Genomic DNA, 19,321 nt, shown 5'->3' on the forward strand with positions numbered 1-19,321 from the left:
CTGTGGTAGTCATACTATTGTTCCTACTAGGAAGGCTTTAAAGATTTTCTGTCCTGCTGCTCTGGAGAGTTTGCTCTTTCAGATAATTGTTAAATGGCAAAATTACTGTCTCCGTGAGATTTACAACTAGCTTGTTAATTTCCTTTCATTCCTTGGATTTCCCATGAGAGAATGGGTGGCCAAGTTGCCTTGGTTTCAAGGCTGCGTCTTGGAGGCAGAATCCAGGGACTATCCGCTGGTCTATAGCCTGGATTCTCCCCTGCCTGAGATCCAGACCCTGGGCTTACGCATGGTTGCCCCCTCAGTGGTCCTTTAAAGAATGGATTCTGCATGGCTGTAGAAGGAAGGGGTTTTCTTGATACTAGTGCTGGAGAACACACTTAAGAGGTCACACACTTTATGGGCCTGGCCATGTACTGTGGACTATGTTCATTAGGTGGCCCAAGTTTGCAGAAAAGGCAGAGGTGCAGAGGATAAATCAGCAGGTGAGCTCTTAAGGCAACTAAGGAGGGAAGGTGATAAGGAACGGTTTGTCTCTGGCAGCTCATCTTAAAGGTTATGTTTATAAAACAAAAGCAGGGCTTTATCCATGTGTGACTACTTTGGGACAAGCTTTTACTTAACTGTGACTTTGAGTCTATCAAACACAGAACAGCATCTTCTTGGGAAACAAAGGCTTAGTGCCAACTCGGGCTTTTCAGTATGAACTGCCAAAAACTCTCATAAGCTTCCATCCCTATTCTCCTAAGTGTCTTGCTCTACAGGTCTCTCGGGCATCATGTTTTGAAATACAGCTTTCTGCTCCCAAGAACACACAAAGGAGTCATTTCTCACCAGCACAGTAGGGACATGGTCAGAACCTGGCTGCCACATCTGCCCAAGTGTGTTGGCTGGACGCTACAGAGGCCCCAGACAGATACTATGCCTATGAAGTGGCCACAGCTCTTGGCTTAGAATGGTGGAAATCCCATAGTAACAGGTGCGCGAGAACATAAATATCAGTTCTCTCTAAAAGAATACAGCCACAGCTCTCCAGAAACCCTGTGAAATAGAGGGACTTGAAATGCATTTGTCAAACAGGTTCCAGAGTGGGGTGAGGGTCCTTCAGAGGCTTCTCTGAGTGGTCAGACTGCATCTAAAGCACCAGCATCAGTGCATGCAGAGGCAGAGAACGGCTGGGGAGACCAAGACATGGTCAGAAGGGAAGCTGGAAGAATGTTTCTCTAACAAGCACTAGAAAGCTGCATGTGGGTGTGCTCCCCGTTACTCTAGCGACACAAAAGATGACTGGCCATCATGGATAAGGTAGGAAAGTTTTTCCAATCCAATAGCTTTTTGAGACAGTGAAGCAGACCACCACTTCCCAACCCAACCCTTAGGAACTCATCTCACCTACCTCATCATGTGAGAGGTAACACTCTGAATAGCTTAAAAAACAGGCTTGGGGTTCAGAAAGGCCTGCCTGGGTTCAAATCCCAGCTTCACCACTCATTAATTGTGTGTCTCAGGTCAAGTTAGTTTACTTACTTGGAGTAGGGACACCTGCAGTTTCTACTACCCTCTACAACTCAGTCTATAGACAGACACTTGCCAGCACTCTGCTCATTGACCCAAGTCCTCTCTGGTCACAGAATCAACATTTTTCTTTTTCCCCTTGAGGAGAGACCACCAGTTGGGAAAGGCATTCCTGCACAGTAGTCAGTACCAGTACTCACTGTCACCGTTCTCTGGGCATTCTGCGGTCCACAGAGGCTGGTCTACTTGACAAGAGTTTCCAAAGTCGCAGCTTCATGTTTCCTCAGCCACCAGCTTGGTTTTGGATGAAACTTCTCCCACTGTCTCTACTCCAAGGCTTTCTAGAAGCCTCCTGCCCAAATGCTTGACTGGGCTGGCTTCCCTATTTTAGCAGGCCCAGGCACAAAGCTGCTCAGCATCCAGATTTCACAACCTGGTAAAACAAGCTTGCGTTTGCTCTTACTCTTAACATGGACTATAGTACAGTCGTTCCCAAAATAGATCAAATCCTAGACTGGCTGACCCCAGGCAATGTTAAGCTGTTGAGCCACATAGTGACCAACCTGTATGATTCTTCCTTAGCCAGGAGGCCTCTAAAAGCCGAGTAGTCTGCTGCACCTCCTTTCCCAGCTTACAGTGTTCCTGTTGGTTCTGTACTAGGAGCCAAAGAGGAGTACAAAGAACCTCAGGCCAACACAGTCTCTGCCCCTCAGGAGCTTACCTCCTAGTTAGAAATACAAATATATGTAAGGGGGGACGGGGGGATGGGGGGGGGGGGGGACAGGTACTTTAAGAAAAAAAATCCTGCTATAAGCAGAATCAGTTCACAATTTAAGATGAACTCATGGAGATGTCAGGCCCTTGAGCAAGAGCAGAATACAGAGCAAGTGTTCCAAGATGAGGCAACAAGACTGGGCTCAAAAAACTCACTAGGCAAGCAAGGGAGGAACAAACAAGAACCTTCTATGTGAGCCAAAGACTTTGGAGACCAGTGTATTATCCACTGGAAGTGCTAGAGCAGAGGAATGCAACAAAATCTGGACCTGCAGTTAGTCTATTAACTCAGAACAGGCTTAGGAGGAGGCCATAGAGAAGAGAGTAAAGACAATTTCAAAAACACAACTAGAGAGGAGAAACCAAGATGGCGGCATAGGTAAGCACCTAAACTGCTGCCTCGCACAACAATTTTAAAACTACAACTAAAAGACAGAACGGACACCATCCAGAACCACAGGAAAGCTGGCTGAGTGGAAATTCTACAACTAGAAGGAAAGAGAAAAGCTCACGGAGAATTGGAGGTACGGCAAAGTGTCTTTGTGCGCGCAGAGAGGAAGGGCGGCTGAGAGCCTGGCTGACTTTCTCTGGCGGAAGGGGGAAGGAAGCCCCCGACCGCACTGAACCCCAGTTCTGACTGCACTGAACCCCAGTCCCAGGCGAAATCCCATGGACCCAGGCTCATACAGGGGGAGTCTGGACTGTCAGGTAGAGAGAAAGGCACCCAGAGACTTGGAGACCCGGGGGAGCCCCGGCGGGCAGGGGTCTGGAGGCGCGCGCGCCAGTGTGCACAAAGGTTGCGGAGGTTGCCACAGGCTTTCCATAGCAGAAGGGAGTCAGAAGCTCCTGACTGCACTGAACCCCAGTTCTGACTGCACTGAACCCCAATTTCAGGTGAGCCCCTGGAGACCCACGCTTTTACGGGGGGGTGGAATCTGGACTCTCGGGTGGAGACTCAGGAGCCGGGGAAGGCAGAGGTCTGGAGGCGCGCGCGCACAAGGGCAAGGCTGCCTGGAAGCCAAGACTGTCTGCTCCGCCCTGAGACTCCACCCCATCCAAGCTGAGCACAGAGGCTATTGCAATTTGGCAAGTCTAATCCTATAAGGCTGTCTCCAGCACCGAACTTCTCCCAGCATAGACACAGCTGATCCTTACAGCCAACTGGCCTGGAGGTCAATTCCTCTCAGTGATACCAACAACAATCAAGACTTAACTACAACAAGGCTATACACACAGTTCACAAAGGGGTGCTCCAAGAGTGTCCACCTCAGGTTAACTGGGGAGGCCGACCCACTGGGCCATATAGGAAACCTAGCACACAAATCTACCCTACCAACTCAGGGAAGCAGTGAAAATGCGGCATCAAAGAAACAGATCACAAACGAAAGAAATGGAGGAAAACAAACGACTGGATATAGAATTCAAAACCACGGTTATAAGGCTTTTCAAGAATATCCTAGAAAAGGCCGATAAGTATAACGAGACCCTCGAAGATATGAAAAAGGACCAACTAGAAATTAAACATACACTGACTGAAATAAAAAATATTATACAGAGACCCAACAACAGACTAGAGGAACATAAGAATCAAGTCAAAGAATTGAAATACAAAGAAGCAAAAAACACTCAACCGAAAAAGCAAAAAGAAAAAAAAATCCAAAAAGTTGAAGATAGTGTAAGAAGCCTCTGAGACAACTTCAAGCCTACCAACATCAGAATTATGGGGGTGCCAGAAGAAGAGAGAGAGCAAGATACTGAAAACCTATTTGAAGAAATAATGACTGAAAACTTCCCCCATCTGGTGAAAGAAATAAACTTACAAGTCCAGGAAGCGCACAGAACCCCAAACAAAAGGAATCCAAAGAGGACCACACCAAGACACATCATAATTAAAATGCCAAGAGCAAAAGACAAAGAGAGAATCTTAAAAGCAGCAAGAGAAAAACAGTTAATTACCTACAAGGGAGCACCCATACGATTGTCAGCTGATTTCTCAACAGAAACTATGCAGGCCAGACGGGAGTGGCAAGAAATTTTCAAAGTGATGAATAGCAAGAACCTACAATCAAGATTACTCTACCCAGCAAAGCTATCATTCAGAATTGAAGGGCAGATAAAGAGCTTCACAGATATGAAAAAGCTAAAGGAGTTCATCACCACCAAACTAGTATTATATGAAATGCTGAAAGGTATTCTTAAAGAAGAGGAAGAAGAAAAAAGTAAAGATAAAAATTATGAACAACAAATATATATCTATCAACAAGTGAACGTAAAAATCAAGTGAATTAAAAACCTGAGGAACATAATAATCTGGTGAATATAATAGAATCAGGGGCATAGAAAGGGAGTGGACTGATAATTCTCAGGGGGAAAGGTGTATGGGGGGTTCATGAAGAGAATGGACAAAAATCATACACCTATGGATGAGGACAGTGGTGGGTAGGTAAGGGCAGAAGGTGGGGTGGGAACCGGGTGGAGGGGAGCTATGGGGGGAAAAAGGAGAAACAATTGTAATAATCTGAATAAAGATTTATTTAAAAAAATAAATAAAGTGTACAGAAGTGAGGCAAAAAAAAAAAAAAAAAAAAAAACACAACTAGAATGGAGAGTACCATTCTCCAATTGGAGAGGGAAGAAAGATGCTCAAAAGAAATTAAAAAAATAAACTCCCAAGGACTTAAGCCTGGCTACCTGGACTGGTGGGGTAGCTGGTAGAAATGGGAATGTGGATGATGGTCACATATTGGCATTGGTCAAAATGAGCTTTAAATCATGCAACATCCAAGCAGGGTTTACAGACCTTTGGAGCCAAGGGGCTGGGAGAAGGGAAAGTTGTCAGCTGTGGGATGAACCAGGGGTCTCACCACAGACAGAAGCAAGCACACCCTATGGGGCGTACTGGAACAGCACTCCATGGTTGGTCTTTCTGCTGAAACTACTTAGAATCTCCATTTCTGTATGACTCAAGGCTTTACATACTCAAAAAAATAGTCTACAAGGATGAGGGAAACAGACAAAAGACTCAAACAGATAACCACCCAGTTACTAATCCAAATAACTAACTTCAGTTTAAAGACAGAACTACAAAAAAGTCTTGAACTTTACCTTAGGGTTTATTGTTGATATAGTTGTAGTGGTTCTGAAACTTTTATATTTATTGTAGGATTGAGCAAATGAGTAAATATGTTAAAGATAATGGAAGTCAGTTTTATCACTGTGGGAGAAAACAGACATAAGAATGGAATGGGGGAAGGCAAAGAAAAACCAGTATGTTAGATTGGAATTAATCTAACTCAGTATGAACTCATGATTTTAAAATTATATATCAAATAAATGCATACTTACACATGCAAGTTCCCCACATACATATATATCCACATATTTGTATAATCATTTCCATGTCTGCTGAAAATAGAAGCAATGACACCCCAGAATCAACGTGAACATCTGCCAATTATAGCTTCTAAATGACGTCTAAAAGAAACCAGGGCTCTGGGAGAAATCACTATACTATGCCAGGGCTACATTATCATGTGTCAAGAAATAAGGAAGTGCACAAAAAATTATTGGGACACATCAAAAGCATCGAGCAAGCTTGAAGGAGCCCCCAGAGGCTAAATCAGGAAGTTTTCTGCATCAAAATAAATAACATTAAATTTTAAATGAATCCAGGAGTCTAAAGTTTTATTAAACATTTATTCATTAAAACATTTATGAAACACTTACTGTGTACCAAGCACAGATTTTAATTACGAATAATATATGGCTCCCAATCTCAAGAAACTAACTCTCGTGGTAGGTAGGGTAGGGACAGAGCAGGGAGAAAAATATAACTAATGTGGGCTTGAAAATTTGATAGGGTGATGGCATAGTAAGAAAAATTAATTATTTCAGAAAAAAATGTTTTTAAAAAATCAAGAAGTCAAAACTAATACTAAAACAAAAACGGAAGAGAAAGTTCTTCCTTCCAATAGAGTACAAACTAATAAAGGTAGACATTATGACAGGGTTAGAAATGTGGTATTTTACAACCAATGTAGAATAGAATTCATCATCAATGAATACTAAAAGTATTAGATAAAAGTTTGTTGACAGACAGGCTTTAAAAAAGTTTCCAGATTAGTTATTCATTACAAAGAGAAAATGGTAACCTTTGCAACCACCACCTTAACCAAGTGATCTGAGTCAACTTCACCAATAATGGGAAAAACTAACATCACCTGTTTCCTAATGTGATACACGGAAACAACACTCATATGTATTGCTCTTACCTGAATCTGAACATCCAGAAACAATCAGACAAACCCCAATTTAGGGACATTCAACAAAATAATTGGCAAACACTTCAAAAATGTCAGTCATGAAAGACTATGTAAGATAATAAGCCTTGTTTCCTATGAAATAAACTGACAGTTTGGGGGGACAAAGGGTCAGGATTCTGTAACTTATTTTCAAATGGGCCAATAAAAATAATGATTTTAAATTTATGGAAGAGATGAAGCAAATGTAGAAAATGTTAAGAACTGAAGAATCTAAGTGAAGGTTCCATAATACAACTTCTGCAACATTTCTATAGGTTTGAAAATCAGGAATGTATTCTGTTAGATACACACACACGCACACACACACACACACACACACACACACACACACACACACACCTCATTTAATCCTCTACAAGTCCTGGAGGAATTAAAAGGTAGGGTATATTATTTCAAAGCAAGGAAACTAAAGCCTAAGCAGATAAATACTTTACCCTAAAACCTACTCTCTCACCTGTGGAGAAAAAAAAATTAATTCTTGGGGAGAAAAGGAAAGTAATACACAGAGGTGTCAAATAAGGGACAGCTCTAGGTGACAATACTATATATACTGTTTCTAGTTTTCCTGATTTTTCGTATTTCTACCATAAAAAAAGAAATGTATGCTCAAAAATATACCAATTTATATTTTTAATAAAGCAAATAATTTTACAGCAAATGAAATCTTTCTAGAATTTAATAAACTTGGCCATTCCAAGTAAATACTGTTATTTAGATTCAATGGTTTCATGATTACAAAAAGGAAGGGATGAGTTCAAATGGCCAGGCAGTAATTAGCTCTTGGTTTACTTTCCTTTGATTCGTTTACAATGGAATATTTGCATGCTTCCTCCAAGGACGTTGTACCTTCTTGCTGGCTAAAACATCCAGGTCACTACAGATCCGGGCACGTGTAGAGGAAGGCTGGATGATGTCATCCACAAACCCTGGTGAAACACAAAAAAGAGAGATCATCTGCATCCCCCGTGGTGCCACTCTCCAATCTTGTGCTCAACCTGGGCACCATCTCTGGGACCCAAAGTGTGAGCTGGACCCAACTTGGTGTAAGAGGGGCTGGGCCCTCTGAACTCTCTTCTGCATCACTGGAGCTCCCCTATTCCTCTGCCAGGTCCCCAACTTTGCAAGAAAAGGAAAATGTGACCCTCTCCCTGCCAACATGAATTCAATAGGAAATAAATGTGTATTTTCAAAAATAGCTACAATTCCTCCCATTCCTGTACACAAGTCCCTCTATAAGGTGACACTGACACTCCTTCCATGAAGAAATAGATTCTGGCCCTAGCCTGTGTGGCTCAGTTGTTAGAGCATCCTCCCATGCACCAAAAGGTATCAGGTTCGATTCCCGGTCAGGACACACCTAGGCTGCAGGTTTGGGTACAGGAAGGTAACCAATCAATGTTACTCTCTCAGAGATCAATGTCTGTCTTTCGCTCTCTCTCCTTCTCTCTAAAATCAATAAGCATATCCTCAGGTGAGGGTTAAAAAAATAAAAAAATATGCCCGGCCAGTGCACTCGGTGGTTGAGCATCAACACATGAACCATGAGTTCACTGGTTTGATTCCCAGTCAGAGGGCATATGCCCATGTTGCAGCTCGTTCCCAGGGGGATATGAAGGAGGCAGCTGATCGATGCCTCTCTCTCATCAATGGTTCTCTCTCTTCTCTCTCTAAAATCAATAAAAACATGTTAAAAATAAATAAAATATAAAATAAATAATAAATAAATGTAAAAAGATGTAGATTCTATTTCTTTACCTGGCTTTATGACTTGCCACAAAATGTGGCAAAAGTGACACTGCAACTTCCAAACCTAGGCCTCAAGGCACCTTGCAGCTTCTCCTCTCAGCCTTTTGCTGCCCTCAGGTCACATGGACTAGCCTCAAGAATAAGAAACCATATGGAGAGAGTCTAGCTAGTGGCCAGCACCAACCATGTAAGAGGCCATCTTGGACCTCCAGCCCCAGTCAAGCCACCAGATGACTACAGCTGAATGACTGATCCCAGGCAAGACCAGCAGAAGAACCACCCAAACCAAATCACTGATCTACAGAGCCATGAGCAAAATAAGGGGGAGGGGTTATTTTAACTCACTCTGTTTTATGGTCAAGTTTTGCACAGTACTAGGTAACTAGAACAAAACTAAAAAATTATCCATTTCAGCAATGTTGCTTACATCTTGGTTACCAAAGCAGCCTAAAACAGGCCCCATTGTCCTTAAGTGATGATTGCCCAGGGACAACCCCTACCCTTAACAGTCTCCAGGTTATGTAATGGCAAAAGGCAGTTTATGTGAAATTTTTTGGAGGGAAAGAATGAGAGCAAGTGACCCAACAAATGAACTATGCTGCCATCCCCACCACAGTTCCTACCTCTGACTGCTGCAGGAAAAGGATTGGCAAACTTGTTGATATATTCTGCTTGAGCATCTTCCACATTCTCACGTCCTTTGAAAATTATCTCCATAGCACCCTGTCATGAGAGGGGTTAATGAATTTCAATGGAGATTCCAACAGACCTCCCTCAACTCATTAACTCATTATCTGTGATTGCCAATCTCTAGGTAAATCAAAGTATCCTGGAGTGAAGGGCTAGTTCCAGGTGCCAGGGCACAGAAATGGGAACTGCCTGGAGTCAGCCATCATGATTCCATGATGGGGCTATGTGATGGGACGCTCAGCTATGGCCCCAATAACAGGCAGCTCAGGCAAAGCCAGGAGCTTGTTTCCCCAGATTCCTCCTACCATCAGCCAATTGCACGTATCCAAAGACGTGTGGCCTATTTTCCACTATTAGGTCCATGGTCTCCTGCATCAAAGGGAAGTAAAATGCTGTTTTCCTTTTTCATTATCCTGAACCCTGAGTACAAAATCCTGTGGCCAGAGGATGGCACATTGAACTGCAAATGAAGAAGTATGAGGAATTGAAAAATAAGCCTTCACATCAGAATCCCTAAAAGTCAGCTCAGGGGGTGGAGGGTATAGTTATCTGGTTCAACACCAACAGCTATTTCAAAGCAGGAAAGGAGTGAGGAGCAGGCTGAGCAACAGGAAGTACCTTGCCCAAAGTCACCAGGTTCAGAACAAAACAGTCACCAGGGTGCGTTCAGCTTCTATGGGCTCAAAGGAGTAGCTCTGGGACCCTCCCTAGGAGATGAGATGGGGTTGGGGGAAATGTCCAGTCCTCCCAACGGCTCCTTCAGCTGACTCATCTCTTTACTAACAATCTCAAAACCCTAAGCATGAGATAGCAACATGGTCCTGAAGTGAGAGTGCAGGACAGGAGGCCGAGCTGGCCTTGGGGCCCCAGGAGGGAGACTTTCCAAGTTCTAGGCCCCATCTCCCTGGAGTCTGGGTCCATCCTGGGAACCCTGGCCTCTCTCAAACATTTCCCAGCTGTGCTTTAAGCTCCTGCTGGGAGGGCACAGTCTCTAGACCCAGGAAAAAGGAAAGCTAGAGATCCTCACCTTTGCTCCCATGACTGCAATCTCTGCTGTGGGCCAGGCATAGTTGGTGTCACCACACAGGTGCTTGGAGCTCATGACATCATAGGCACCACCATAGGCCTAGAACAGACCCATATGGTCAATGTTAGAGCTTGAGTCAACCAGATCCTGTCCCTGACAGATCCCGTCCCTGACAGATCCCAAGAATCCAAATGAAATGAGAATGAAAAGAAGAAGAGCCCCCCGGGCTACTGAAAGCCCAATGTGTGTGAGACCAGGGAGCCAGAGCAGAGAATCCCTGGGCACAGGCCAAAAGCTTTCACAGTCAACACCACTGTCTTTCATAGCTTCTTCCCACTGCTATTTTCAGTTCCCAGAGATGACCATGGACATCTCTGCAGGATGTGTCCCCAAGTATATACACGCTGCCCTCACACAATCTTTTAAGGGTGAGCGTATACTCCTCCTACCCCTGCTGAAACTCTTGGCAGATCTCCGACCACGACCATATTAGGAGTGGGCTCACAGGCTCTAGTGTGAGTTTCTCACCTTCCTGGTGATGACTGTCACTTTGGGCACAGTTGCCTCAGCAAATGCGTAGAGAAGTTTGGCGCCATGCCGGATGATGCCCCCGTATTCCTGTGCTGTGCCTAGGTAATGAAGAAGAGTTACTAGATACCCACAACAGCCCTCACAAGGTCCGCCTGCCATTCTCAGCTGTGAGGTCTTCCCCTGTTCCCCAAAAGGCCAGGAGAGGAGCAACCCTCACACAGCCTTATATTCTGGACAACCAGACTATGAAGAAGTCACAAATCTTCAGGGAATTTGCAAAATCTCCAAATGAAGTGGGGATCTCAGTGGGAAAGCCACCTCTCCTGGATCCCACCTCTGTCAATGACTTACCAGGCAGAAAACCAGGGACATCAACAAAAGTGATGAGTGGAATGTTGAATGCATCACAGAATCGGACAAAACGAGCCCCTTTCACAGAAGAATTAATATCCAAGCATCCTAGAAGAGAGAAATTATCCATGCTGAGCTTCTGGGCAATTCCCAGTTCCACTCACAATGGGAATGTGCTCTCAGCAACCATTCAAGAGCTGATTTCTACAGAGGCACCAAAATCTCCTCTTCAGAGAATGGAAAAGGGGAACTCTCACACTCCAGGAAAAACAGGGCAGACAAGAGAACCCACCTGGCACTGGCTGAAGAGGGCCTGGGAGTGGCCTCAGCCCCACAAGCTCCCTTGCTGGGAGCACAGCCCCGTGCAGACTATCAGGTTCTGCCTCACACTGAAGGACTGCTGCCATCTGAGGCACAGCCTAGTTTACCCCCATGGAACTGTAGTGGGAGGTATCATTCAGGAGCTGGTCTTAAGAGTCCCTATAGCTTGAAATCAAATCCTGGCCCCACCAATTACAGCTATGTGCCCTTGGGAAATGACTTTATGTTTCTGAGGTGAGGTTCCTTACCTGCGAAGTAGGATATTACTACCTCCTACCAAGTTTGTAAGGATTAAAGGAGAGGGCATCTATAAAGTAGCATGAAGTAGAGTTCAATTACTAGTAAATCCCCCTTCCTAGAACAATTATCAACATATTCTATGAGGCCAGCACTACCCTGATACCACAGAAAAAGGATATTATGACAGAGAATGCAGACCAAAATCCCTCATCAACACAGATGCAAAAATTCCCAATATATTACCAATTCAAATCCAGAAATATATAAAAACTAATGCATCATGACCAAGTAGCATTTATCCCAAGAATTCAAGGTTGATTTAACCTATGAAAAGTAGTGAAACTACTAAATAAAGTAGGAAAATAATATGGTCATCTCAACATATATAGAGAAAGCATTTGACAAAATTCAATATTCATTCATAATTAAAAATTAGCAGTAAACTAAGAGTATGATGGAACTTCTACAATCTGATAAAGAGTATCTACAGCCCTAGTCCAGTGGTCGGCAAACTGCGGCTCGCGAGCCGCGGTTTGCCGCTCTGTTGACTAATGAGTTTGCCGACCACTGCCCTAGTCGATTTGGCTCAGTGGATAGAGCGTCGGCCTACAGACTGAAGCATCCTAGGTTCGATTCCAGTCAAAGGCACATGCCCAGGTTGTGGGCTCAATCCCCAGTAGGGGACGTGCAGGAGGCAGCCAATCAATGATTATCTCATCATTGATGTTTCAATCTCTCCCTCTCCCTTCCTCTCTGAAATCAATAAAAGTATATATATACACACACACACACACACACACACACACACATATATACACATACATACATAAACAGAATATCTACAAAAAAATGTAACATACTGGTGGATCAGAAGAATAAATAAATCTCCAATTTGCTCTATACTAGTGCTGTCCAAAAGAACTTTCTATGATGATGGAAACGTTCTCTGGCTGTGGTAGACATTAGTCACATGTGGCTATTACGCACTTGAAATAGGGTTAGTACATCTGAGAAACTATGATACTAACTAGTGGTCTGGTGCATGGATTCATGCACATTGAAAGGAAATTAATTAGAATAAATATTTTAATATGAATGTCAACAAAAACAACCAAATTCACGATCAACAATGACAAATCAGCACACGTGTGCAACTGACACCAGCGATTCAACGTTTATTTTTAAATTGCCAGTGCACATCATGTGTACCAGCCAGTTGGCTGGACAGTTAGACAGATGTACAGTCAGTCACTTAGCCTTTTATATATATAGACTGTATTTAATACTAATAATTTACTTATACTATTTTAATTATTTTATATTTAATTATTTTTTAAGTTTTATAGCTAACATCCTGGATAGATCTATATTTTCAAGCAATCCCTATCAAAACTATAGGCAGTTATCTTGTAGATATTGTTAAACAGATTCTTCTAAAATTCATATGGCAATACAAAGAAGACAGACTGGTCAAACAGTATTTAGGAAAATAACAAAACTGGAAGATGGACACTAGTTGACCTCAAGACATACTTACAAAGCAGGTTTCTCAACCCTGGCACTACTGACATTTTCAACTAATTCTTTGCTGGAGGTTTGTCTGTGCACATAGGATGCTGAGCAGCATTGCCAGCTTCTACCCTAGATAGCCCAACCTCCATAGGCACCTGTGAAAACCAAAAATGTTTCTAACATTGCCATATGTCTCAAGGATATCAAACTTGTCCCAGGTTGAGAACTATAAAGTACAGTAATCAAGACAGTATTGGCAGCCCGGCCGGTGTGGTTGAGCATCAACTTATGAACCAGGAGGTCACAGTTCAATTCCCGGTCAGGTCACATGCCCGGGTCATGGGCTGGATCCCTAGTAGGGGGCGTGGAGGAGGCAGTCAATCAATGATTCTCATCATTGATGTTTCTGTCTCTCCCACCCTCCCTCTCTCTGCCTCTCTGAAATTAATTTAAAAAAGACAATATTGGCATAGGCATAAAGATAGGCAAAAACAACAATAAAACAGATTGTGAAAAAATATACCCACAAACTAATATTAGACCAGGCACCAAAATAATTCAATGTGGAAAGAAAGTCTTTTTACAATGGTGTGGAACAATTAAATATCTGTATGGGGAAAATATCTTAAATAAAAAACAAACTCCTGTTTCATCTATAAATTATATGCAAAGATAGTTAATTCATTCCAGGTCAGGGTACATGCCCGGTTGCAGGCTTAATCCCCAGGAGAGGGTGTGCAGGAGGCAGCAATCGATGCTTCTCTCTCATCGATGCTCTTATCTCTCTCTCTCCCTTCTCCCTTTCTCTCTCTGAAAGCAATAAAAATATATATTTTTTAAAGTCCCTCTTGCCAAATGCATTTGCTGAGATGATAGAAATGTTCTATATCTTGCTTTAGATGGTGATTACAAGGCTGAATACAACTATCAAATTGATGAAACCCATCAAAATGAGTACTTGAAAGTTGTGCACTTTATTGTGTGTAAATTATCCTAATATATAAAAAGCCAGGGGCCGTCACAACCTAAACAACCCGTGGACAACCAAACAGCGGGCTGCGTGGGGCAACCAGTCCGACAGGGGGGTTAGTGAGGGACAAGCAAACGACTGAACAGCAGGCTGCGTGGGGCGACCATGCCGGCAGGGGGGTTAGTGAGGGACAAGCAAACGACTGAACATCAGGATAAAGTGGTAATGGTGAAAGAATAGACAAACAGGTCAATGGAACAAAACAGAGAGCCCAGAAATAGACCCACATAAATAAAACCAACTGATGGTGAAAAGGAGCAAAGGCAATACAATGGCATAAAAATAAGTCTTTTGAACAAATGGTGCTGGAACAACTGGAAAAGAAATTTACCTAGATACAGATTCTACTTTTCACAAAAATCAATTCAAAATGGATCCACAGACCTAAATGTAAAACATAAAACTCCTAGAAGATAACATAGAAGAAAACCTAGAAGACCTTAGGTATATGGGTAAATTTTTAGATATACAATCAAAAGAATGATCCATGAAAGAAATAATTGGTAAGCTGTGCTTGATTAAATTAATACCTACTGCTCAGCAAAGTACACTGTCTAGAGAATGAGAAAACAATCTCAGACCAGAGAAAATATTTGCAAAATATGCATCTGGTCGAGGACTGCTAGCTAACATATACAAAGAACTCTTTAAAACACAGGAATAAGAAAACAAAACACCAATTTAAAAATGGGTGACTTCAGGTCAAGATGTCAGAATAAAAATGGCAAAAATTTTATAAATAGGTTTCTTCTCAGAGCCAACAGTTGGTAAGGGTGCCCCGGGAGACAGAATGGACAGATGAGGAGAAAGAAGAGCAGACCCACAAAGTTAAGGCCACTGAGAATGAGGTGTTGGCCTGGGCCTCCCAACCACACACACAAATGGCAGGGAGTTCTGATACTTGACCTTCTGTTTGCCTTAGCAAAGCTAACGGGCATTGTCCAGGTGTAGAGTAGAAAACAAGCAAATAAACCTCAAAACAAAAGCAAAAGCAGACTATGTGATATTTTAAAGCAGAAAAGTTATGTGTTTTTAGATGAATAAAACAAAGTCCAAGGCAGACTCCTGAAGCTATCACTGGTATTCCTGTTCCTTCATAAGCTTTGTCACTTGCTAAGAGGGACAGGCTGGCCAGCCTCTGTATAGATAGCTGGCTGCATGTTCACTCTGGGCCATGTCCCTTTAGGAGCCATCAGTTCCTCTTTCTGTATACCCTGACTTGGGACTTGCTGAGCCCTGCAGAGAAAGCCCTGCTGCCCTCCCATACCTAGAAGCACATTGGAAAGCAAGAAAAATTTTCCTCCAGAAATAAAATACACATTTCCATGTAAGGATCCCATACATGAGAGGAAAGCAGTGTCTAAAGTCCTCATTCCACACTCCCAACCCCACCCAGAGCACAACCATGGAAGAGTCCCTGACACCTGGCTGTGACTCAGGTCCGGCCATATCACCAGAAAGCTGTAGGGCACAGACACAGCAAGATTTGTTAACTTGACACATACTCTGTATCTGGAACCATTGAAGGCACTGGAGATTAAACTGAATAAGACACCAACACCCTGCCCTCATGGAACTCAAGAGTTTCATGGATGAGTCATAAATCTAACTAAAGGGAACAAAAAGCAGACCTCTGAAAAAGTTAAGACCTTACAAGTTCAGGAGGAAAGTTATCAATAAACCCTTAAAAAATAGGAAAGTATAAAAGAAGCATTGGAGAAATGAACGTTAAAAGAGAAAAGAGCTTTCATAAGAACATCAATTGGAGTTTTTTCTTTGGCTTGGAAGGCCATGTCCAAGGAAAAAGCAGAAGGTAGACACCGAGGGCCAGGCAGCCCTGACCGCCCCCTCCCACCACCACCTGAGGTTTATGAGAGCTTCTCCTTCCTACCTGAAGCCACGTTAGGTTGGTTGCCAACAATTCCAACGGTCCTCCCGTTCATTCTTGCAAAACCAACAATGATGTTCTTGGCATAATTGGGCATGATCTCAAAAAATTCCCGCTCATCAACAACCTGCAGGGATAAATTAACTCCTGAGCTCAAAATGATAAAGAACAAGATACAACTAACTACATTACAGAATTACAGAGCTGGTTAGCAGCCACCCCACCACAGGCTCTCCAAGGAAGCAAGACAACAGGGGCACCTTCTCCCTGCTGGATGGGAAAACCCCTGTGCACACTGCTAGGAGAAGATACACTAGTACAGCCTTTTTATTTATTTTTATTTTTTTGTTAATGTTTTTATTGACTTGAGAGAGAAAGAGAAAGTGAAACATCACTGTGAGAAACATTGATCGTCTGCCTATTGCACAGCCCCTACTGGGAATTGAGCCCACAACCTAGTCATGTGCCCTGACCAGGAATCAAACCAGCGACCTTTTGATGCATAGGACAACCAGGAAAGCCTTTATAAAAGGCTCTATTTGAATTTGGCATGTTTTACAAAATATTTTTGTATTGATTTCAGAGAAGAAGGGAGAGGGAGTGATAGAAACATCAATGATGAGAGAGGATCATTGATCGACTGCCTCCTACACAGAACTGGCAACCCGGACATATGCTCGGGCATAGTCTCAAACTGTGACTTCCATGGTTCATAGGTCAACGCTCAAGCACTGAGCCACACTGGCCAGGCTGAATTTGGCATTATTCATTACACTTTTTAACTTTATTTTTAAACCATTTCAAGCTTATATAAAAATTTCTAGAATCACTTTTTTAAAATGTATATATCCTTCACCCAGATTCCCCATGAACATTTTTAATATGTTATTTATTTTTAGAGAGAGAGGAAGGGAGAGGGAGAGATAGAAACATCAATGAGTAAGAAACTTCATCAATCAAGCTGCCTCCTGCATGCCCCCCACTGGGGATCAAGCCAGCAACCTAGGCATGTGTCCTGACCGGGAATCGAACCAGTGACCTGTTGGTTCATGGGTCAATACTCAACCTCTAAGCCACAATAGCTGACTAACATTTTACCACATAAGCTTTACCATTCCTTCTCTCTCCCTACCTATCTCCCTTCCCTTTCACTGTGTGTGTGTGTGTGTGTGTGTGTGTGTGTGTGTGTGTACATTCTCTTTCTACATATATATGAATACTAGAGGCCCAGTGCACGAATTCACATTGCTTTGAAATCTTTCAATTCGTGCACGGGGGTTGGGGGGCGATCGGGGCCAGTCGGCCAGAGGGAAGGACCACGGGAGGTTGGCCGGCAGGCCCTGATTTAGTCGTGTAGATGTGCTGAGGTAGCGGCAAGCAAAGACCACAGACAGAGCACCCCAAAACGGCCTGAACACCAGCTACGCTCTGAAATGGAAATACATACAGCTCTACTTCGCTGCCTGCACTCGGGCCACCTCACTCTCCCCAGGGCAGAGTTGCTGACAGACAGACAGGTCGTCTCTCCTACCTCAGCCATACATTTTCTCGGGGCTCCGCCCCCAAGCATGATAGGTAGCTGACTTTGACCAAGGGTGGCACACTGCCATAGGAGTGCTAGCCAATCAGCGTTGGAAGCCCGGAAAGGCATGGGGCCTCGCTAGAAGTGGCTGACAGGGGCAGAAGGGTGAGCGGCACCACGGTGCAGTGGCAGAGGTAAGATGGTGGTGGTGCTTACTTTACATCTTCGCAGTTAGGCTGCTGCTTGCCCCTTCTGCCCCCTCTGAGCTGCTACTCTGTCTCGATCAGCATCGAGGTCGCTCTCTTCCTCAGGCTTCCTGGACCCAGATTCTCAGGTGCCCAGAGCCTTAGCCAGGGGGAGGGACCAGCCATGAGGATGGACTGTGGGAGGTTGGCCGGCACAGTAGTTTGGTTGTGGGAGCACACTGACCACCAGGAGCAGCTCCTGTGTTGAGCATATGCCCCCTGGTGGTCAGTGTGCATCAAAGCAACTGGTCAACTGGTCATTCCAGTCATTCAGTCGTAACGGTCACTTAGACTTTTTTATATATAGATATACACACCCACAAAATTTTTTTCCTGATCCATTTGAGAATAAGTTAAAGATATGATACCTCTTTACCTCTAAGTTCCTCACTGTGCATCTCCTACAAAAAAGGACATTCTCTTATAGAACTATAGTGGAATTATCGAAATCAAAAAATTAACATTAATACTATTATTATAAAACCTTATTCAAATTTTTCCAGTTATTCCAATAATATCCTTTTATAGCAACCAAAACCTGGTTTTAGAATCTTAGCCTAGATCACCTGGGGCTTTAGTGGTCATGTCTCTGTAGCCTCCTTTAATTTTTCCCTTCAGTCTTTGTCTTTCACAATCATGACATCTTTAAAGACTACGATCGATTATTGATATATTTGCCTTCTATTTGGATTTGCTTCATGTTTAATTTCAGGTTAAACAGAATATCATAAGAGTGTCCCTTTAGCGAATCACATCAAAAGACATATGGTGTTGGGGAATGGAGAAGGTGGAAGAGGTTAAAGCTAAATGGTGATAGAATTGACTTGGGGTGATAAACACACAACATACAGTGTAGATTTGTACACCTGAAGCCCATATAATTTTATTAACCAATGTCACCCCAATAAAGTCAATAAAAAGGATTAATAAAATAAAATTAAATAAAAAGATACATGGTATCAATTTCTCCATTAATGATGGTGATATATGCCAGATTTCTCCCTTGTAAAATTACTATTTTTTCATTTATAAGCAAGCATTTTGTGGGGAAATACTATGAAACTATGTAAATTCCTATACCTCATTAAATTTTTACCCACTAGGTTTACCATTCATTGATGATTCTTGCCTGACCCAATGATAATTGCCAATTGGTGATTTCTCTATCTCCATTTCCTTTCATTTCTTAATCAGCTTTCTACTGTCAGAAAGATCTTTGCCTTTCTCACTTATTTGTATCATCCACAAGTATGAACTTAAGGATTCCTGTTTTATTATGTAGATTGTAATCTCTTACCAACATTATTTTATGTTCACATTGCCCCACATTTGCTAGTGAGAACTCATTCAAGGTGGCTCCTAAATCCTTTTGATGTTTCTCCATCATTCTTTGAGTACTGCCTTACATTCTGGAATTACCTTATTTTCGAGTTCTTGTATTTTTTTTCCTGCCTCAAGTGTTGAATTAGCCCCTTTCTCCAAGGAACCCACATTCCTTTAAGGGGAAAGGGGAAAGTGTGTGTGTGTGTGTGTGTGTGTGTGTGTGTGTGTGTGTGCGTGCGCGCGCGCGCGCACGCTGTCCTAAAGAAGCTGTCCTAAGGACAGCA

The 19,321-nt window shown here is 43.0% G+C and overlaps 1 protein-coding gene across 3 annotated transcripts in view; it reads right to left on the reverse strand.

Moving 5' to 3' along the window:
- Positions 1-7,226: 7,226 nt before the first annotated feature.
- PCCB (propionyl-CoA carboxylase subunit beta) overlaps positions 7,227-19,321 on the reverse strand; it is an 88,302-nt gene continuing 76,207 nt past the window's right edge. For all 3 annotated transcript variants that reach the window (XM_080674897.1, XM_080674895.1, XM_080674896.1), the window contains 6 exons: positions 15,951-16,074; positions 10,957-11,064; positions 10,603-10,703; positions 10,075-10,173; positions 8,981-9,080; positions 7,227-7,537 (listed from right to left, as the gene is read on the reverse strand). In XM_080674897.1, coding sequence (XP_080531023.1) covers positions 7,416-7,537; positions 8,981-9,080; positions 10,075-10,173; positions 10,603-10,703; positions 10,957-11,064; positions 15,951-16,074 — 654 coding nt within the window. In that variant the 3' untranslated portion in view covers positions 7,227-7,415. The remainder of the gene's footprint in view (positions 7,538-8,980; positions 9,081-10,074; positions 10,174-10,602; positions 10,704-10,956; positions 11,065-15,950; positions 16,075-19,321) is intronic.

This window comes from Plecotus auritus (genome assembly GCF_963455305.1).
Source record: "Plecotus auritus genome assembly, chromosome: 6".
Taxonomy (NCBI): domain Eukaryota; kingdom Metazoa; phylum Chordata; class Mammalia; order Chiroptera; family Vespertilionidae; genus Plecotus; species Plecotus auritus.